The sequence below is a fragment of the Hypanus sabinus genome, chromosome 23, assembly GCF_030144855.1.
Source record: "Hypanus sabinus isolate sHypSab1 chromosome 23, sHypSab1.hap1, whole genome shotgun sequence".
NCBI lineage: Eukaryota > Metazoa > Chordata > Chondrichthyes > Myliobatiformes > Dasyatidae > Hypanus > Hypanus sabinus.
Genome location: NC_082728.1, coordinates 2,719,755 through 2,742,613, shown reverse-complemented (window position 1 = coordinate 2,742,613; position 22,859 = coordinate 2,719,755). Strand labels below are relative to the sequence as shown.

Below are 22,859 nucleotides of genomic sequence, written 5' to 3'. Positions count from 1 at the left end.
AAAGCTGTACTAAGAGGAATTTCAAATTGGCAAATGCTTAAAGATCAAAGATCTGAGACTTGATCTATATTCAGGATGCCACAGGAGAAATGCTGATGGGGGGTTTAGGGGGGTGTGTGTGTGTATGTGTGTGTCTGTCTCAATCAGATGTTTATTGATATAAATGCATTGCATCTTGGGTCCTAAGCCATTTCTCATTCCTGCATCACCAATTTGGGTACCTAACATATAGAACATTATACAGCACAGGAGCAGGCCCTTCTGCCCACAATGTCTATGCTAACCATGATGCCAATCAAATCTAATCCTAACTGCCTGCACATGGTCTCTCTCCCTCCATTCCCTGCCTGCTGATGTGCCTGTTGAAATGCCTCTTAACAACCGTAAATTCCGGACTATAAGCCGCTACTTTTTTCCCACGCTTTGAACACTGCGGTCTATACTACGGTGTGGCTAATGCATTTTTTTTTTCATGCCGCCAAAAACATTTTGCCTCATAACAGTAGACCAATAAAATTGATGAGTAGTTCACAGAGGTCCAATGAAATTGTACGATAAATCAAGCGCACTTTCACAATTAAATTATTGTAAATCAGTCATTTGTACTCACCCTCATCAACATGGAAAACACTCGAAGAAAAACATATGATGCAGCTTTTAAGTTAAAGGCGATCAATCTGGCGGTTGAAGAAGGAAATCGAGCTGCTGCACATAATCTTGGCATAAATGAATCGATGGTGAGACGGTGGAGATGCCAGCATGAAGAACTGAGTCAATGCAAAAAGACGACAAAAGCTTTCAGAGGTAATCATAGCAGATGGCCCGAACTTGAAAACTTTCTTGAAGACTGGGTTAACACACAGAGAGCAGGCGACCGCTGTGTTTCCACCGTGCAGATCAGACTGAAGGCTAAAGCAATCGCCACCAAAATGAAAATCGAAGATTTTAGAGGTGGGCCATCGTGGTGTTTTAGATTTATGAGATGAAAAGACCTGTCCGTCAGGGTACGCACAACTCTGTGTCAGCAGCTCCCTCCCGACCACGAGGAACAACTTGCTAACTTCCGCACATTCACTCAAACAAAGATAGCGGAGAATTCCATCGGGCCAGATGATATCATAAATATGGATGAAGTACCTTTGACGTTTGACCTGCCTCTCACTCGGACTGTTAATAAAAAAGGTGACTCGTCCATCACACTGAAAACAAGTGGCCATGAGAGAACGCATTTTACTTGTGTTCTGAGCTGCACAGCATCCGGACTAAAGCTTCCACCGATGGTGATTTTTAAGCGGCTGACAATGAAAGTTCAGTGAAAGCTGCCATCAAGAGTACAAACTCAATTCCAGCTGTGATTCCTGGGGGCACCACGAAGTATTTGCAGCCACTGGACATCAGCGTGAACCGGGCATTTGAAGTGGCGCTGCGCGTTGAGTGGGAGGCTTGGATGACGAGCGGCGAGAAATCCTTTACCAAAACAGAACGTATGCGAAGAGCATCTTTAACTCAAGTCTGCCAGTGGATCCTAAATGCGTGGAGCCGTGTCACAACATCCACCATCACCAACGGGTTTCGAAAGGCTGGACTGCTGCGTAATGAAGAGGACCGCGTGCGCTCAAGTGAGAGCGACAACGAAGAGACTGAAGTGAGTGACGAGATCCTGAGGTTGTTCAATTTGGACACTGAAGAAGAGGACTTTGAAGGTTTTAGTGCGCAGGAGGAAGATGAAGAAGGCGATCATTAACTTTTCCTGGTAGGCTGCAGTATATATATTTTTTTTACCAGTCGTTAGGAGATATTGGAATGTTGTTCGTGCACTGTTCAGTAAAAAAGTATACGCAACGTAATTTGTGTGTTACTGATACGTATGTATATTTAAAAGTAGCTGTGTTACAGGCACTGTTCGAAAAAAAAAGCATTTGCAATATGTATTTGTTTATGTTACCATACGGATTTAATTAAAAGTTAAAAAATCCTCACGTGTAATATCTTTCTGTGTAAATATCTCATATTACAATGTGGGACACCTGAGGCTTAAAATCCGGTGCGGCCTGTACAAGTACAAAATTGATTTTCTTTCTAAAATTAGAGCGTGCGGCTTTTAATCAGGTGCGCTCTGTAGTCCGGAATCTACGGTACTGCTATTGGATCTGCTTCACTACTTTGCCTGTCGTTTTTCATCCTTTCTTCTCTTCAACCAGAATGACATTGGTTTTGCTTTAAATATGACACACCGCCCCAACAGAGTGGCATTAAATTTGCTTTAAGGCCATATGACCATAAGATATGGGAGCAGATTTAGGCTATTTGGCCCATTGAGTCTGCTGTGCTATTTCATCATGGCTGAGTATATATAAAATATGACTTGATGCCCAAACAATTATTTTAATCCAGAATTCTAGCAATTCTGCCAACAGGTTTTTTGTTCCTGTAGCTGGTTATTCCTTTATAAAACTTTGTCCAGGTAGGGTGGTAAGCAGACTGTGTGTGTGTGTGCACGAGTCCTGAAGAACTCCATGGCTGTACAGTTGGACACTGAATAGTTTCATATTTTGTTCTGTTATTTGCATGTTCCTTTTTGTAGTATTTGTGCAAGTAGAGCTGTACATAATGTTGCTTTCATACATCCGTGTGCAGCCACAGTGGCAATGGACCCAAGATTAATATGTTATGTTTTCCCTCCCTCCTGTAATGCAGGTGATGAGCGAGAGCACTGCTTTATGTGCACCACATATTGTTAATAATAGAAGTAGCTTTCATTCTCAAGCTAATTAGCATTTTTCTTCTCATGCTTCCTTTCTCTGGGGCTGCCCACCCAGGGGAGTTTTCTGGTGTGTATATTTTCATGTACCGTATACTGTACTCCCACTGGTGTTTTCTGTCTGTTTAATTGTACTGTTTTTCCATCTTTTAGTCACTGAGACTTGTTTCTTTTATTGTACAAGTGGTAATACTTTGTTGCTGTGTGTTGCTGTACAAGAATGTGCTTTGTAATTTTAAGGGATGCAGCATCTAAATACAGTAAAACAGCGATAATCCGGCACCCTTGGAACTTTGGCATGCCAGGTTTTCTGGATCACCGAATATTGTATACATTACACCAACACACTTTTATTTCACATTTATTTCAAACAAGTTGAAAATACAAGCACTCTGGAGCTCAACTTCAGCCATGACCTTTCCTCATCCCCAGCATTCCCGACCCAGGTTCCAGCTGCCACCACGTGGCCTACCTCATAAGTATGTGTTAATAAATGCGCAATATGCTGAACAAATGGATACCGTATTTTCGGAGTTTTACTGTATTATTGCTTAAATGTGAAGATGAAAATAATTATGAATATTTATGGCACAAAGAAACCTACTCACCCATAGTCCGTGCTGGCTGGAATAGAAATAACCCAATTCAAAGGCCACTACTGTCTTACTAGTGATTGAGTTGTTGGGGGTAGAGAGAGCAGGGGCAGCACTGTACAGTAGCAGTTAGTGTAACTCCAGTACAGTGCTAGCTTTAAGATGTCTATAAGTTCTCTCCATGACAGCATGAGCTTCCTCTGAGTCTCTGGTTTCCTCCCACCTTTCAAAGATGGATGGATTAGGATTAAGTTGCAGGCGTGCTAATGTTGGTGCCGGAAGTGTGATACTTGTGGGTTGCTTGGCATAATCCTCGGTGATTTAATTTGAAGCAAATTATACATTTTGCTATTTGTATCGATGTACATATGACAAATAAAGCTAATATATCTTATCTCATCTTCTAACTTGAGGACGTGCCCTGAAAGGAAAAATGGTTCTTTGAGTATATTTCTGGGTAGTATTTTTTGTGTGATGTGCTCTCTGGCTCTATCAGTTTGTGAAATCCAAATCACCATCACCCACAGGATGACAACAGGTGTAATCCTCATCTCCCTACTGAAGGATAGAATCCATCTGTGCTTTTCTAATTCTTTTCATCTCTTTTCTCATGAAAATATCCTCCTTAATTACTTGTAATTTTATAGATCCCACTATAGTACCCGTCAACTGCCACTATTTGGAAAAATGCATCACCAGCTGATCCAAACTTTGCTCATTGTTACAATTTTAAGTCCTGGCAAAATCCTCTTGCCACTCTCCAGTGTACTTGCATCTTTCCTATAATATGGTGAGCAGAACGGTACACATTTATATGAGCTTTACTTAAACTAGTATTCTAAACAGTTGCAATACCCTCAAAATGCTGGAGGAACTTAGTAAGTCAGGCAATATTTATGGGGGGAATAAACAGTCAACATTTTGGGCCAAGACTCTTCATCCAGCATTTTGTGTGTGTTGCTTAAGATTTCCAGCATCTGCAGAATATCTTTGGTTCTAAACATTTCTTGTATGACCTCCCTGCTTTATTGCATTGTCCCAGTTAAGAAAAAACATCTTCTGTTGCTTCTTAACACCTTGCTTTCATTCAGGATCTGTGAACATGCACTCTAACATTTTTCCTTTTCTCCATGTATCTCAATGTTCTCCCAGCTTTACTGTGTATTTCCTCATCTCTACTTCCACAAGTGCGTTACACTGCATTTGCCATTTTTCTGCCCAGCTAACTAGCTCCTATATTGTCATACATTTTTCCTCATTCTGATGCAGCAGATAATGCTGGGACATCACTGGTTCAGCCATCCATAACTAAATTACCTGTCAACCTTTGCTTCCCACCATTTATCTCCAATGTTGTCTACATATTCTTCTGTAATCCTTCAGTTTTTCCTATGTGCTATGGTTTCCTCCCACATCACAAAGACTTAATGGGCTGTAAACCACCCAGAGTGTAGGTGGCTGGTGAGAACATCAGAGAAATATTCATGGGAATGTGTGGATAGATTAAGTTACTGGGGAACTACCTGCCATTTGGACCATGTCAAAGTCTGTGCTAAAGAGTGTTGTCCTTATTGAGCCTCCTTGTCACTTCCAAACATTCAGCTTAAACATGCATGATATCCCTTTAACAAAGGTATATAGAATGTTCTTGAATAATCAGTGCTTCCTAAAGGAATAATTTTGCTTCACCCCAAAATTGCATTATTCCAACAATCTACTGATTGTTTATCTGCTCAGTTTTACCCAATGATACAATGTTATATCTCTAAACCTCCAGCAGCATTCCTGTAGCTGGTGAGAGTGGGCAGGTGATAGTCAGAGCCACTCTTCTTTTAAAAGCTGAGGATATATTTCATCAGGGTTTGATGAACTTGGCCACTTTCACAATGCTAAACTCCTGAATGCTTAGCCCCTCCCTTACAATATTTGCCACCCATTTAATATTTTGTATTCTGCCAGTTAGCAAGCAGTTTCAATATTGGGCCTCTGTTTTAAAAGTGACCACAAACTATTCATTAAGTTTTTTCATATAGTGACTTTTCCCCCACACAGGGTCTCTGTTTGGTTCCTGAAGTGCTGTATTCCTTCATTAGTTGCTTTCTTGCTCTTAAAGTATTCTTAAAACATTTTAATATTTTCTTTGATTTACTTCTCTGTTATCTCTTCATGTCTGTTTTTTCCCTAATTTCCATAAGACATATGAAGGAGCAGAATCAGGCCATTTGGCCCATCAAATCTGCTCTGGCCTTCCATTGTGGCTGATTTATTATCACTCTCAATCCCATTTCAATTTCACTTTAAAATTTAAACCTTTTAAAACTTTTTTGTTGTACGAAGGTCTTGGTGTTTAACACAGGAGCAAGTGCATTTGCTGTGCCTTACCCTCTCAGCTCTGCATTTGGAAGTCCCACTTTTGCCCTATCACTTCGCAGCCTTCCCCAATTTATCACTTTTGCCCCTATTTCATTCTTTCTTTTCCCATATTGTGACATATATTACTGAATTATGATCACTCCCATAACACTGATCACTGCCAATGGGGGAAAACAGTGAGGCAAAAAATGCAGATTAGTTAGACCAACATTTGCTAGAACCATTTATAAAAGATCAACAAACATTGGAATGTGTAGGAAGTCATAATTTGATCAAGCAGTATCCACAGGGATTCATGGAGAGGAAATCATGATGAACATAGAACAGAACTGTATAGCTCAGCACAGTATGGGCCCTTTGGTCCACAATGTTGTGCCAACCTATATTAATCTTCTCCACCATCAATCTAACCCTTCCCTTCTACAAAGCCTGTGCCTAAGAGTCTCTTGTGTTCCAGGCACCCACCACTCCTGTTATTTGAAAATAAACCTACACCTGGCAACTTCCCTAAACTTTCTTCCACTTACCTTAAATGGATGTCCTCTGATATTAACCACCGCAGCCCTGTGAAAAAATAAGTACTGGCTTTCCATTCTGTCACTGCCTATCATAATCAAATATACCTACATCATCCTCTATTGCTCCAAAGAGAAAAGTCTTAGCTCACTCAACCTATTCTCATAAGACATGCTCTCTAATCCTGACGGCATCCTGGTAAATCTCTACACCCTCTTTTCTATAATGAGACAACCAGAACTGAACACAATACTCGTAGTCTAACCAGGGTTTTATAGAGCTGCAACATAGCCTTGTGGCTCTTGAACTCAACCCTGACTAATAAAGGCCTACACACTATATAGCTTTTTAAACACCCTATTAACTTGCACGGCAACTGTGAAGGATCTGTGTATATGGCCCCAAGATCCCTCTGTTCCTCCATACTGCTAAGAATGCTGCTATTAGCCCTGTACTCTGTCTTCAAGCTCAATCTTACAAAGTGTATAATTTTAGACTTTTCCTCATTGAGTTCTATCTGCAACTTCTCAGCCCAGCTCTGCACCTCATCAATGTCCTGTTGTAACCTATGACAACCTTCTACGCTATCCACAAATTCATCAACATATGGTGTCATCAAGTGTATACAGTTAAACAGAAATCAACTATTTTTAAGCACATGGAGGGTACACATTGGAAATAGAAATGCCCCTCTTTGTGTGGCGTTTTGGTTGCAGACTAGAAGAAACTTAATGGGTCCTGTGGTGTGCTTATTAATGAAATGACTAATTCACCTTGATTTCAGAACTTAAGTGAGACCATATTGGTTGATAGTTATAAACTTTGCCAATGTAAACAGCTTTTAAAGAGTAAGGGACAGCTTAGGAACTGTTTTTAACTAGTCATCCATTAATCTTTGGGCTATAGCTGACACAGATTCATCTGATGAAGCAGAGATAGAAACTTGGCAAATATGCAGCAGGGTCACTCAGTTAATAGCATGGTATTGACGAGAGCTTTGTTTCGCCTGTTACTCATTTCTGCTGTGTTTTCAGTTACTTTTATTGGTGTCTTCTCTTCCCTGAGCCATACGTAAATAATAATGAAAAGATTTTTACGGTTCTGAAGAATCATTGCTTACGTGTGCTGGTTATTTTCAGGGATTGAGCTGACTATACTTGAATCATAAAAATATTGACAAGTAGGGTCACCACAGTAGCATAGCAGTTAGCACACCACCATTATAACTTAGGATGTTGGAGTTCATTTGTGGCATTGTCTTTAAGGAGTTTGTACATTCTCCCTGGGACCATGTGGGTTTCCTCGGGGTGTTCCAGTACCAGTTAGTAGGTTGATTGGTCGTTGTAAATTGGCCTGTGATCAGGCTAGTGTTGAATAGATGGGTTGTTGGGCAGTGCAGCCCATTGAGCCAGAAGGGTTGATTCCATGCTGCATCCTTAAAATAAATAATCAGTGCTTTTTGTGGGTGAATGAGTGCAGTAGACTCTGAAGTTACAGTTTGGTCTGATTATTGCATGAGATGACATTGGATATGCTGACCACATGATTCCCAGTCAGGCCACATTTGTGCTGTAATCTTCATGTGTTTCATTACTTGCCTGTGTGTTTCCTTCATGCCGCATCTTACATGAATGTTTCCTTTCTTACTGCTTCACTTGGAATGCATGGGCTCTCAGATGATAATGTCCTTGGTAAGGCTTCATTTGCTCAGCTTTTGGCACCCCTGTGAGAAATTACAAGTGAGGCATTGTGATGTGCTTGTATAGGGCACTACTTTGAAGACCTTCATGTCCTGATGAAGGGTCTCGGCCCAAGATGCTGCCTGACCTGCTGAGTTCCTCCAGATTTTGTGTGTATTTCACTACTATTTGTTTCCTCCTTGTCACATTGCAAAGTGACCTTTTCTCTCAGTTCAAATTAAAATTTTGAATTTGGTCTCCATTTTAAATGCTGAGTAAGTATAACCTTAGATTTCCATAAAGAAAACAGTTTTTCAACAGGTAACTACAATATTTCTAGCACGTCATTCTTTGCAACATCCATCAGCTACAGTATGACATGATCCCACCTCCAGCCACATCTTCCTCTCCTTGCCCCTTTCTGCTTTCCATGGGGATCACTGTGACTCCTTGGTCTGCTCACCCTGGCACTTTTCCCCTGTAATAGTAGGAGGTATAACATCTGTCCCTAACCTCCCCACTCACCAACACCTATGATCCTAAACTATTCTTCCCAATGAAGTAGTCATCCTTCAGCCTGATTTTTTTTTGCATCTGCTGCTTCAGTTGTGGCCTCCTGTATGTCAGTGAGACCAGGAACAAACTAGGTGACCATTTACAAAACACCAGTGCTCTGTCTTCTGTGGACATTGGGAGCTCTTGGTTGCTAGTCATTTTAATTCAAAGCTAAGGTACAAATATGATCAAAATGTTCTTACTACATACAACCTTCAGATTCATCTCCTTACAGGCAGCCAGAAAACAAAGAAACCTCAGAGAACCCATTTTTTTTAAAAAAACATCAAGCACAGAAAAATAAACTAATCATGCAAACAACAAAAACAAGGGAACAAATAAAGTTCACAAAAGTGAGTCCACAGCTGCAAAGTCAGACACAGAGATGAGTAAACCTTGTGGAGCATTGAGCTGAAAAGGCCTGTTCTTAGCCTTCAGCCTCAACACCTTGACCTTTTCAATCTGGTCGGACGATTAAATCGTCCAAACCTTGGGTTGTTCCTTGCTCTCAGACCTGGGCTGTGCAGCTTTGAGATGCTCTCAAGCTGGGCCCCTCTGCCTCAGTTTGTCCCGATGCCTAAATCAATCAGACCGTGGTTCTTTCCTCGCTTTCGGGTCTCGCCGCCACGATTCCACCGTATTGAATTGCCTCTATCCACTACAGCTATGGCCAAACATTGACTAACTCCCTGCCTCTTGGGCCTGGGCCCTGCTGCCTTGATTTGGCCCATACATGCAACCACACCACACCAAAATGTCAGTCCTCTGCCTCTTTCATTGCCAAGTCAGTTCAGATTGGCAACAGCCTATGTTCTTGGGCTGCCACTTTATTACTCACTTTATATTTATGACTGTGGTTAAGCACAACTCCAAAACCATTTTCGAGTTTGCTGATGACACCAGTGTTGTAGGCCAAATCAAAGGTGGTGATGAATAAGCATATATCGGAGGGAAATTGAAAACCTGGCCGAGTGATGGCATAACAACCACCTCTTACTCAGTTTCAGCAAGGAGCTGATTATTGACTTCAGGAGGAGGAATCCAGAGCTCTGTGATCTAGTCCTCATCAGAGGATCAGTGTGGAGAGAGTCAGCAACTTTAAATTCCCCGGTGTTATCCTTTCATAGGACCTATCCTGGGCTCAGTACATAGATGCAATTGTGAAGAAAACCTGGTAATGCCTCTTCTTCCTTAGGAGTTTGTGAAGATTCGACATGACATCTTTGACGAGCTTCTATAGATATGTGGTGAATAGTATATTGACTGGCTGTATCGCAGCCTGGTATGGAAACACCAATCCCCTTGAATGGAAAATCCGACAAAAACTAATGGATACGGCTCAGTCCATCAGGGGTAAAACCCTCCCCACCATTGAGCATATCTATTCAGAGTGTTGTTGCGGGAAAGAAGCATCCATCATCAGGGACTTCACCACCCAGGCCACGCCCATTTCTCGCTGCTGTCATCACCTGGTGGTGTACCTTCCTGATGACCACAGATTCAAGAACAGTTATTACCCCTCAACCATCAGGCTCTTGAACCAAAGGGGATAACTTCACTTGCCCCATCACTGAAATGTTCCCACAACCTATGAATTCACTTTCAAGGACTCTTCATCTCATGTTAACAATATTTATTGCTTATTTATCTATTATTATTTCTTTTTGTATTTGTGCTGTTTTTGTTGGGTGGCCTGTAATATAGTCCCCCATTGAAATGGTCATACCTTTCTTATTACTCAGTTCCACCATAACACCTAAACTAGATGGTTTTTTTGATAATAAATTTAGTTTGAACTTTGAGGATAAAATTAAATGTAAATTAGAGGAAAACCACCTCGCATTCTGTCTAGGTAGCCTACAGTCTAACTGCATGAGTGCTGGATTCTCCAATGAACAGTATATCACTTCTGATCTACCTAGCACCTCTGCAACCAGCACAGGCCCCATCATCCTGTTTTCCCCCTCCTCCACCTACACCATTTTCCTGCCATCAGCATATGTCTCCCTCTCCCCACTATCCACATTTGTCTCCCCACCCACCTTGCTTGATTCCATGTTCCAGCTTCTGTCACTATTTCCACTCTCTCCTCCTCCATCTGCTTATCAGCCACCCCCCATTGCTGGCTAGCACTTATTTCACCCCTTTCCTCCATCTTGTATTTTGGTGATCCCCCCCCCCCCTTTGTCTTTCAGTCCAGGTGAAGGGTCTGAACTCAAAATGCCAAATGTCTTATTCCCTCTATCTATGCAGACTGACTGACTGAGTTCCTCCACATCTTATGTGTTGCTCCGCAGTTCTACAGTGCCTTTTGGTACAAGGGTAGGGGATCGGAGCAAAGAGGGTGATTTTGGTTTTAATATATCGACACTGCTGAGACCATTCCATTCATGGAATGACAGAAACTGGTTCAGTTAACTGGTGTTGTTCCAACCGAGGCCTTTTACTAAGACAGAAATCCTCCTTTTCATAGAGTTATAGATCATTGAAGCAAACCACCAAGTCTGTACTGGCTAGCAAACATCCACTGAATCCCATTCTTATTCTCCCCACATTCCCATCAACTGGCCTGGGATTCCACCACTCATCTACATACTATTTACAATTTACAATGACCAATTAATAGCCAAACCTGCATTCCTTTAGGATTTAGGAGGAAACCCAGTCACAGAAAGTACAAACCCCGCACAGACAGCATTGAAACTCTGGAATGAACCCAGTCACTGGAGTTGTTCAGAGTGCAAAGCAAATTTACTATCAAAGTACAAAAAAACTCTGAGATTCTTTTTCTTGTGGGCATTCACAGTAAATACAGGAAGCCCAATAGAAACAAAAGTATGACTGCTCCCAGCAAATGTGCAAAAGACAACAAACTGTGCAAATACAGAAAGTAATAAATAAACAAACAACAAATATCAAGAACATGAGATGAAGAGTTCTTGAAAGTGAGTTCATAGGTTGTGAGAATAGTTCAGTGATGGGGTGAGTGAAGTTATCAATGGACTGGGCTGTATCCACTACTTTTTGCAGGTCATGCCAGCTTTGTCAATATTTTTAAACTTCAAATGTAAGCTGCCTCTTCTTCTACAGTACTCCCTTTTGCTATCATTCTGCACAACTCCTGTGTATAGCAGCAGCCTTCTAATGCAAGATGAGGGTAGCACCAGGTGATTCTGGGGGCTCCGGATATAGATTATGTCAGTGTGTTTGTGGAACGAGACTAGCATTCCAGAGACCTATTCAAATTCATCAGGAATATTTGAGAAACTAAATAAATCTAGTGAACTATGATGAAGGTAGCTACCAAATAATGTTAGAAATGTAATTTATTCACCATTTCCAGCACTTGCTAGTTTGGCCACAGCTGACTAGTTCACACTGCTTACTGTATGTTAACATCCATGGAAATGGCCAATTGAACAACCTGATGATAGAGGGGCACTACAGACAAAAGGTAGAGCTCAGAGCTGCCCTATCATGAATCATTTGCTACAGATGCAGTGTTTCTCCACCACTTCTAGTTACTATTGGTTGCTTGACTACTCAGCATGGCTCCAGATAGTGATTGAGGTAGAAATATTGAGGAAGAAGGCACAAATTTGATCTGTTCAATACTCACTACTGACTCCCAGTCTCGAGCCGTGAGATTCTGCTTGAACACAATATTTGTCACTTTTCACTGGAAGAAGGTGCATACATGAATCAAGTAATCACTGCAAATTTCAGTGATTGCATTAATTGAATCTGATTTTGTGCTATTGATTTCTGTTTTTGCCAACACTAGAGTGGAATTAAGGTTTTGAAGGATGATCTGTATCTTGTTACTGCATTCATTTGTGGTTTCAAATGTTCAAACTTGTTTTTGAGACCTCATCCAATCTAGTATGTAAGGTTGGTTTGCAGAGAAATACACTTGGTCCAGGTAGCAAGAAACTTCTTCAGTTTGACCTGAATTAAAGTGCAAAATATTGGGTATCTTTTCTGTGATGAAATCTCCTCACAGAAAGCAATGGTTTTCTGCAGGAAAATTTATTTTAGAAAAGAGTAACCATTCAAGGTGGAGGGTGAAACTATTCCATAAACTAATAGCTGAACAGTATGGTGATTTGTGACTTACTTGAAACCTTCTGTACCAATCTGGTAGTTCCTCTTTTATATTGAGCTAATGAAGCCAGCACAGATCAATGTCCCAACCCAAGGTAAACCATTTTTAACTAATTTTCTCAAAATGCTAGAGGAACTTAGCAGATCAGGAGAGGAATAAATATTCAACATTTCGGAATGAGGCGTTTCATGAGGACTCATAGCTGCTGTCTAACCTGCTGAGTTCCTCCAGCATTTTATGTTTGTTGCTCTGGATTTCCAGAATATTCAGAATATCTTGTATTTTGACTAATTCTGCTCCTTCCTTTGCTTCCTTATCCAGTCCTTGTTTCATGTGTGGCTTGTAATCACATCCATCTCATATTTTGCTCCTGCCTTGTCTGCTGAGCCATTACAGGAAGCCATCTGCTACAGTAGCTTTTGAATGTGGTACGGTTAAATCTTGGTCTTCCAAATGATAGCATTAATTTTCAGTTTTATTTTTTAAGTAACAGCTGGCCATTAGTATATGTAAATAAGTTTGTAATGAGCTCGTATTATTGAAATTATTCAAAACTGGGAGATGGTACCCTCCAGGTTTCTTCTGCGGTAGTCGTTTCTGATGGGGAATAGGCTGAGCTGATAATAATTCTGCATTTAATGTATTGCCAGGTATGGGTCGAGAAGTTGAGAATCTTATTCAGGAAAATACACAGCTGCTGGAGACCAAGTAAGTCTCAATTGTTACTGTTCCTATTCCTGCTCAATTTTTTTTAATGCCGCTGTTTGCAGGTACAAATGCCTACATTTCTAGTGGAAAACTTTGAAAATGCTTTCAAAAGAGTTAACTTATAAAATATTAAAATATATTCTTAAGCTATGGTAGGCAATTTTATGAGGGTTCACCCAGAAATAAGTTCTGGGTCCTCATAAAAATTCCACTCTCTGCCATGAAAAATAGAACAACTGATACCTATGGGTCTTCACTCCAGTGACAAATTAAGGAAAATCTCTGTCAAGGCATGAACAAATCAGGAAGGATTAGGACTTTGGTTAAAATCAGTCAAGAGCAGAACTGATCAGTCCACAAAAACATGTTAATCTTTGCACACAGTGGCTTTTGAAGAATCATATTCATGTTAGTTATTAGTTGGATGTGTACAATGTTCTGAGCTTCTCTGTGCTGTGTTAAACAGTGAAAGTGCTGCTGTTATCCTGGGAGTACTATCTGTGTGAATTAATTTCACCTAGTTTGGAAGAGATCAGTTCAAATTAAACTTCTATTGATCTGTGCAGAACTGTGTTTAAGTTATTTATAGCATGAAATAATGAGGGAAATTCTGAATTGAGCCTGAAGTTGCATGCATGGAATTGAGGCCTGAGGAGAATGCTAATGCTTAGTAAGCCTACAGTGCCACTTCTTCATTTCTCAAGAGCTAGCATGATGCTGTATTTATTTATTTTAATTAGAGGTACAGACCTTTCCAGCCCAATTACACCCATGACCTTCTAACCCATACTCCTTTGGAATGTAGGAGGAGACCGGAGCATCCAGAGGAAATGCACACAGTCACAGAGTGAATATACAAACTCCTTACAGGGAACGGTGGAATTGAACCTGGGTCTCTGGCACTGTATTAGCATTACACTAATGGAAGCTGTTCGAAGGAAATAGCTACAATGAAATGGGAGAGGAGACTAAAATGTTAAACAGGGTGTTGTGGAGGTGTACTCTTCCCTTTGGTGATTTCTTTGAGTATAATTGGGATCTTTCCAAGTGAAGAATTGTGACAGTCTCCCCGTATATGTGATAAATTTGAGTTGATTTACCAGGAGTGCAGAGAATGTTGCAATGTTTTTTTTGCATTAAGCTAATAAGATCTAGACTTAATACTTGTCTTCCTTTTTTCACCCTAATTCTTTATAATTTGAAATATTTACTTGAAAGGTCTCCCTTTATGCTTACCTTTTTCTTCTCCTTTAGAAATGCACTGAACGTGGTGAAGAATGACCTAATAGCGCAGGTTGATGAGCTGACATGTGAAAAGGATGTTTTGCAGGGAGAATTGGAATCAGTCAGACAAGCCAAGTTGAAGCTGGAGGAGAAGAACAGAGACCTAGAAGAAGAGCTGAGGAAGTGAGGATATCTTATTGTCTCTTATACACTCAGCACAGAAACTGCACTTGGTGCTTATTCTTGTGTATTTAAGAATACTGGTGCACTTCAGGTGACTGGAATATTACACCTGATTGATTGGTTGATTGTCCTTCAAAATTGACTCTGATTGTGGGATTTATGCATTTCTCCTGTTGTGCCTTAGATGCTGTGAGCTGCATGAAGAAACCTGTGTGGGAGAGTTCTTTTAAAATGGAAAAGCCATTGCACTGGGGTAGTTCCACTCTCTCAATCTTGGAAGTCCATGTCCAGTGGTACGAGTAATCGTCACAACTGGGGTCTTCCTTGCTTGCAGTATACAGTGACTTCTTCTGTGTCTTGTCTGCCCTGCACTCTCCACAGTGTTTTGCTGAACTGCCTTCCTGCCCATTGGATCTCACTGGCCCGGTCCACCAGAGCTGACTTTGTATGCTAGGACAGACATGTCCCCATCTTACCAGGGTATGAGGCGTGCTAGCTACCCTCACCTGCTTTAGTCTGCCGATTGAAGCAGTGTACTGGGGTGTGGCTGCTATTGCATAAAAGCAGCTACTTGGAGTCTCAAGTGAGTGAGTTGCCCCAGACAAGCTCCTTCACCAGAGTGCTGCTCCTCACTGAACACCTTATACAGGATTATTGCAGATTAACACAAATACTGCATGATTTAACATCATGTAAAAGTATACTTGACTATTTATATTCAATTTGTCCAATACACTGAGCCAGTATACTAATATCTTTCTGATTCATTCACATATAATTGTAATATCTACTTTCAGAGTACGTTTAGAGGCTGAAGAAGCAAAGAGCAGAGCTAAGGAGGATTCTGATGAGGTATAATACTGTTATTTCTCTCTTTATCATGGCCAATTTTCAGCCTTTGTTTCACAAACTAATTTTGAGCATTCATTTAGGCATCAGACCTTGGTTCTCCATCACATTTCATGAATTAGCCAGAGAGTAGTGAACCTATGGAATGCTCTGCCACAGACTCCCGTGGAGACCAAGTCCATAGGTATATTTAAGGCAGAAGTTGATTATTTCCTGATTGGTCAGGGCATTAAAGGATATGGGGTTGAGTGGAATCTGGGAACAGCCATGATGGAATGGTGGAGCAGACCCGATGGCCTGAGTGGTTTATTTCTGCTCCAATGTCTTATGGTCTTAATTAGAATTAGAGTCATGGAGTTATACAGCACAGAAACAAGTCATTCAGTCTATCTAGTCCATGCCAAATTGGTTTATTATTGTCACATGTACCGAGATACAGTGAAAAGCTTGTCTTGCATATTGTCAGTACAGATCAAATCTGTACACAGTGCATTGAGGTAGAGCAAGGTAAAACAGTAACATGCAGAATAAAGTGTTACAGCTACAAGTGTATGTTGATACGTGGGGAGACTTATACCCTTTAATCTGTACCTGTTTGGTAGGTACAAATGCACTGTGTCTTGGTAAAAAGGTGGTGTGCCATGTTTGACTGGTTCTTTGGTGCTTAAACACAGAGTGATGTTCCCACTGCTCAGAGAAAGCGGTTCACACGTGTAGAGATGGCCAGAGTCCTTATGGAGCGTAACCAGTACAAGGAGCGTTTAATGGAGTTGCAGGAAGCTGTACGGTGGACAGAGATGATTCGGTAGGAGCCAATCTTGAATAAAACATTTCTTCAAATCTTTGCATTTTGTTTTTTTATCTGATCTCACTTGGGTAGAATTTGAACACTCTATGTTTATGTATCCTCTGTTCTTAGTGCCTCAAGGGAGAACCCATCCATTCAGGAGAAAAAGAAATCTACCATCTGGCAGTTGTAAGTCCGACTGTACTGTTTATCATGTGCTGCCTGCCTCTTTAAAGATAATTGTTGAGTCTGACCCAGAAAGGAAAAGATACAACCTGGAGAGTTTAAATTTATTCCAGGATTAATGGCTATTTCTTTATCTGTTTAATCATTTCCATTGTTGATGCCTAACTTGCTGAGTTCCTCCAGCATTTCAAAATCAGAATCAGGTTTAATGTCACTGGCATATGTTGTGAAATTTGTTGTTTTATGGCAGCAATATATTGTAATACATAGTAATAAAAATTATAAATGACAACAAGATGTATGTATAAAAAATAAATAGAGTTTTGTGACTGGATTTCAGCTGTAGTAATACTTGATGATTGCAACTGGAGTTGCATGCAGAGAGTCACCATTTAATAGCGCCATTTTAGGCTAATCTAATCTTTTACACACATTTTGTTTGAGTTACTCCAAAAATCTTTCCTATTTGCGTATTTCATTGTGTAATGATTCATCCGGCAGATACAGGGCAGACCTTGTTCAGAATTCTTTATGTGCTTGGCCTGATAACTCCGGACAGAGTGAGAATCACCTTTTTGTCTCCCTACTGTAATTTAGAGATGTAGCTAGCTTGTTTGCCCTGAAATTGTGACCAGATAGGCTCATCAGAATTATTAGGCAAAGACTTGAGACTTTGTATAGCTGGCCATGTCATTCTACCGCTATAATCCATTCGTATTCTCCAGTGAGAAGGAAGAAGCCCTTGGGTGCCTTGTAGGTCACTCTAGTACAACCCTTGGTTTCTCTGTGTGGCTCTTACCTCCAAGTGAAATTTATTTATTTAGCGATACAGGACTTGAAGCCGCACCATGAGCAACCTGGTGGTGACTGTCAAAAGTCCTGAGTGTAACCTTATCCATGTGTTATTGATTATGTGTTTTCCATTTTTATTTTCATGTTCGCCTGTTGGTTTTCACCATCAGACTTGGGTACATTTTGTCTTGTTGTTACCACTATTTTGATTTCTTTGTAACTTTAACTTGCATTCATTAGTTTCAATAGCATTTAACAGCTGGGTGTGTTTCTCAGAGCATGGCACACCAGTGGCTGGGTTTCTCTGACATATGCTTACTCTTTCATGGTAATGCTACAGTTACAACCTCCTTCTAAAAATAATTATTTTGTTTTTACAATATATTTGGCTCATCTTAAAAAAGCATGTGCTTTACTTTAGTGTGAATGTGTGTAAGAGCAGGTGTGTACTGAATGGCTTTCACACACTGTTGTCAGTTCCTGCTCTGTTGGCCACATTTCCTAATTGTTGGCAACAAAGAACTGACTTTTTTATTTGTAGTGATCTTTGAATTTTTTGCACAGAATATCCTGTCGGTGCTATGAAGTTTTCATTGTTTTATCAAGTTGTGTTTATTGTCATGTACACAAGTACAGTGAGATACAGGTGCAGTGGAGAAACTTGCGGTAGCATCACAGGCACATAGAAACTGTGAACACACAAAATATAAACTATATATTATAGAAGACAGGGAAGATAGAGAGCAAAGCAAGATCTTAGTCCAATAAAAATAATGATAAAATTGAAAACAGGTCCATGGCAGTGAAAGAGTGGTCAGTAGTGTTCCGTTGCTGGGGTAGGGTTAGGATTTTGCAGAACCTGATGGCTGTAGGAAAGTAGCTGTTCCTGGATATGTCACTGTGAGGCTTCAGTTTCTATGCCTCCTGCCCAAAGGTAACAGCAAAAAGATGGCTTGGTGAGAATCCTTGATGATGGTGCCTCCTTGAGGCTCTCCCCCCCCAACATAGTTGAAGTCAGTGGTGGGGATGGCTCTGCCCGTGATGGACTGGGCTGTGTCCACTTATTCTATTCAGCCTCTTGCATTCCTGTGTTGGAATTATTAGACTACGCCACAATGCAACTAGGCAGGATACTTCCACAAATGCATTAGCCAAAACTCCTTATACTAGAGTCATAGAACACTATAGCACATGTGGAACTGTTAATCTCCCTAGTCCCATCGACTTTTACTCAGACCAGTAGCCCTTCATACCACTCTCATACAGGTACCTATCCAAAAATTTTCTTAAATTTTGAATTCAAACCCACAGCCACCACTTCTGCTAGCAGCTCGTTCCACATTTTCAGCACCCAAAGTGAAGAAGTTACCCCTCTGGTTCCCCTTAAATATTTCACTTTTCACCCATAACCTATGACCTCTAATTCTAGTCTCACCCAATCTCAGGGAAAAATGCCTGCTTGCATTTACTCTATCTGTATCTGTCATAATTTTGGATACTTCCATTCATCTAGAGTATAGAAGAATGAGGCGAGATTTGATAAAGTCCTAATCTATTCAACTTTCCCTATAACTCAAATCCTCAAGTTCTGGCAACATCTTGTAAGTTTTCTCAGTTCTCTTTCAATCTTACTGATATCTTCCCTGTAGTTTGGTGACATAATTGCACACAATACTCCAAATTGTGCCTCACCAACGTCTTATACAACTTCAACATACATCCCATCTCCTGTACTCAATACATTGATTTGTAAAGGCCAACGTGCCAAAAGCTTGCTTTATGACCCTATCTATCTGTGATGTCACTTTCAAGGAATTATGGATTTATATTCCTAAATCCTTCTGTTCTATGCCCTCCTCAGTGCCCTACCGCTCACAGTGTGAGCCCTACCCTGGTTTGTCCTCCTGAAGTGCAACACCTCACACTTGTCTACATCAAATTCCATTTGCCATTTTTCCAGCAAGACCAGATCCCACTGCAAACTTCGATATCCTTCTTCATTGTCCAGAATATCCCCAGTCTTGGTGTCATCCCTAAATTTCCTGATTCAGTTTACCACATTATCATCCAGATTGTTGATGTAGATGACAAAGAACAGACCCATCACCAATTCCTGCGGAACACCGCTAGTCACAGGCCTCCTGTCAGAGAGGCAGCTATCTACTACCACTCTCTGGCTTCTCCCGCAAAGCCAATGTGTGGCATATGCTATTCCTGTGATTTTAGTATCCACTTAATCAAAAATCCATAATTTTTGTTGCTTTGAGTTACCTCACACAATGACCCTAGTGGGGTGCATTTGGCAAAGAATACTGTGTCATAGAATTGAAAGGCTCAAGACTCTATTGCCTGTAGATATGTTAGTTAACCTTGGTAGGAGATAGGAGGATCATACAATTTGCCTAGATGTTGTTATGAAGAGGAAGATCATACCGATTTCTCCTGATCTAGCCTTCAGCACAAAGCTGGTGTGTTTGTTTGTGTGTGTGCATGTGCATGTTGATTGGTGTTGGAACTCTATTGCTCACAGCTGATCACTGCAATGCTCTTCAAATAGAACCGGGCAAAGCATTCTGCTGTCAGAGAAGGGCACAGTGAGGTGGAAGAATATTTACGGCTGCTTTTAATTGGTGAAGCTGAAGTTGAAATTCTGCATTACCAGTTCAATTCCTTAAGTTTAAATATGTGTTTCTGACTGGCTGTAGGGCATTGCAAAGCTGTGCTGAGGCAGGCAGGGACAGAATTAGAGCAATCAATTTGTTGCATATTTAATTTAATTGTATGTAAAATGCATTAAAACAAAGGTGCCTTAGCTCAGAGGTTCCTGAGGACAATATAAGATATGCTTTAGAGAGTGGACTTATACATAACTATAATGCATGTTTCTTTGTGTTCATTCTTTTTCTTTGATTCATCCTCCAGTTTTAGCCGTTTATTCAGTCCGTCTACTAATACAGCCAAGAAACCTGTCGCACCAGTCAATGTTAAGTACAATGCACCAACCTCGCACGTCACCCCTGGAGCGTTTAAGAAGAGAAGTGATGCTGTATCTCATTTACCCATGTCAAAGGCATTTGATTTCCTTAATGAAGAGTAAGTGTAATAAAAATTTTCTTTTACCCTATTTTTGTTGCTTCTTTTCTGAAAAAGTGGACTTGCTCTGTGAATATTGCCCCATATAACCTTTATTATTTGGGCCTTGGTAGCGAATGTTGGCCTCCAAGTTCAAGTTTATTGTCATTCAACTGTATACATGTAAACAAAGCAACATTCATATATAACATGTAACAACTTGATTCCTCTAGGATCAAGATGCAAAACACAATACATATATCACATACAGCACATAAGATAATTTTAACAGATGATAAAAAATATTCTCATATGTATAAGTTGATAAAAAGCGCGCATACAATATAGAGTTAAAGATACAACAGTATAATGCTACTGATGCTGTCATAACTAATGTGTATTAGATGTAGCAGGGTATTCAGAAGTCTCACAGCCAGGGGGAAGAAGCTGTTACCAAGCCTAACAGCCATTGTTCTTATACTGTGGTACCTTCCACCTGACGGTAGGAGGTCAAAGAGATTGTGGGTTGGATAGGTGGGGTCCTTGACAATGCTGAGGGTTCTGTGGATGCAGTACCTCTGGTGTATGTTGTGGATGAGGACAAGAGAGACACCGATAATTCTCTCAGCAGTCCTCACAATCTGTTATAGGTTGACTAGATCAACATTCCAGGTAATGTAGAGTTCATTAGCACTTGCCATTCTCACACGAGTACTTTCCAGTTAACAGGTACTGGCGCCTCAGTTGTAAGGGTTGGCCTGGATGATTGCTCTTTCCTCAGTTCAGCTATTTTGTGTAATGGAGCCACTTGTATCTGTGTGATTCTACTTTGAGATTCAAAACCAGCTTTGCTGTTTTGTTTGGTTCCATTGCATTTCATCACTTTTAATCTGAAATAAAGGAACCAGGATTCATTGTACAAATGTTAATTAACATAATCTGATATATACAGAAGAGTAGACTGCAGCGTCAAGTTTATTGTCATACGTTTAAGTACATATGTGCACAGCTGCTATGAAAAGCTTACTTGCAGCAGCATGACAGGCACAGAGCATCAGATAAGCAGCATTCACATTTTTTACATGACAACACAATTAGAGTATTAAAAACCTATAAAAGAAACAAGGTCCACTTTAGTGCAAAGTGGTCCTAATGTTGCTTTATTGTTGTGATTAGGGTTGTGATGTTCGGTTGAAGAACCAAAATGGTCAAGTTTGGGTTTTAAAAACAGCCTGAAACATCAACTGTACTCTTTTCCATAGATGCTGTCTTCCAGCATTCCTCCAGCATTTTGTGTGTGTTGCTTGGATTTAAATGCTTGCAAGTGATGGGTAGGAAAAGAATTGCATTAAGGAACATGAGGTGTTCCAGGTTCCTGAGAAGAGTGAGTTTGCAAGAAGGAACGAAGTGATGAATTGAAAGAGTTGAGATGGAGGGGAATTGCAAGGTATTTAATTTCAAAAGGAATGAGAATAGGTAGCTTGGGTGAGATTTCACTATAAAGTACATTGAAGCACAAAGGAGACGTGTTGTTGAAAAGGAGAGTGAACCACCTTGCAGCTGATCAGAGTTCTTGTGTCCTGTTAGGTGCTGAGGGCTGTGTAGATTGGAAAAGAAAATTTAAACCTTGAAAGCCCAGCCATTATAGAGAATTTGTTTGGCACAGCTTTGTGGGCCGAAGGGCCTGTATTGTACTGTGTGTTTTCTATGTTTCTGATTTCACAGTGAGAGCAGGAAAGGACAAACATGCCATTTGAAATTATCTTTAGGAACAGGACGTTCCAGTTGAATTAAGAAGCTAAAGTGTCAGTTGACCCTTCTATTAACCTTTATTCACTGAAACAGTGTTTAGTGTTTCTTAGACTGACAGTTCGTATACAAAGCCAGACTTTTATTGTCCCTGTTGAAAGTAAATATTAGTTTGTGGTTTGACCACTGCACTGATTAGAATAGATTTGAAGATCTAGTATAAGTTAACCAGGTGAATACAGAGTAGTGTCAGAAAAAACTGACCATTGCTGATGGGAGGACATTGGCATAAAGATTAAAGGGCATGGAAGAAGGCGGAGCTCTACAAAGAATAAGAGAACCTAAACATTAATCAGTAACTGACACACATACAAGATGAGATTAAATTTGTAATAAACTTGGAGAGGTATAGCAGAGAAGTAGGCCATCTGGATCTGTATCAATGGGAAAGCCTGAGGGAGGTTGATCTGGAGCATCAGAAGTGACCAGGACATGGCCATTTGGAAATGGGCAGCAGAGGGTAACAAAACCTGGTGAAAACAGAACATGAGTAACTTGAAGATTAGTGACATTTTGGTAGACTCAGAGGGCAAAATGAGTAGGAGCTGGAGAATTAGGCACATTGAAAGGAGAGCTGAGAATGGGCTGACTTTGGAGGTACAAGTGTTGAGGATTAGGGGGTGAATATGATCATGAGCAGTCAATGCTGGAACCTGAATCTCAAAGT

General features: G+C 40.5%; 1 protein-coding gene across 2 annotated transcripts in view; it reads left to right on the top strand.

Moving 5' to 3' along the window:
* Window positions 1-22,859, top strand: part of LOC132379880 (C-Jun-amino-terminal kinase-interacting protein 4-like) — a 285,478-nt gene that overhangs the window by 192,832 nt on the left and 69,787 nt on the right. For both annotated transcript variants that reach the window (XM_059948176.1, XM_059948175.1), the window contains exons 9-14: window positions 13,233-13,290; window positions 14,545-14,697; window positions 15,495-15,549; window positions 16,221-16,351; window positions 16,466-16,522; window positions 20,234-20,404. In XM_059948176.1, the coding sequence (XP_059804159.1) occupies window positions 13,233-13,290; window positions 14,545-14,697; window positions 15,495-15,549; window positions 16,221-16,351; window positions 16,466-16,522; window positions 20,234-20,404 (625 nt within the window). The remainder of the gene's footprint in view (window positions 1-13,232; window positions 13,291-14,544; window positions 14,698-15,494; window positions 15,550-16,220; window positions 16,352-16,465; window positions 16,523-20,233; window positions 20,405-22,859) is intronic.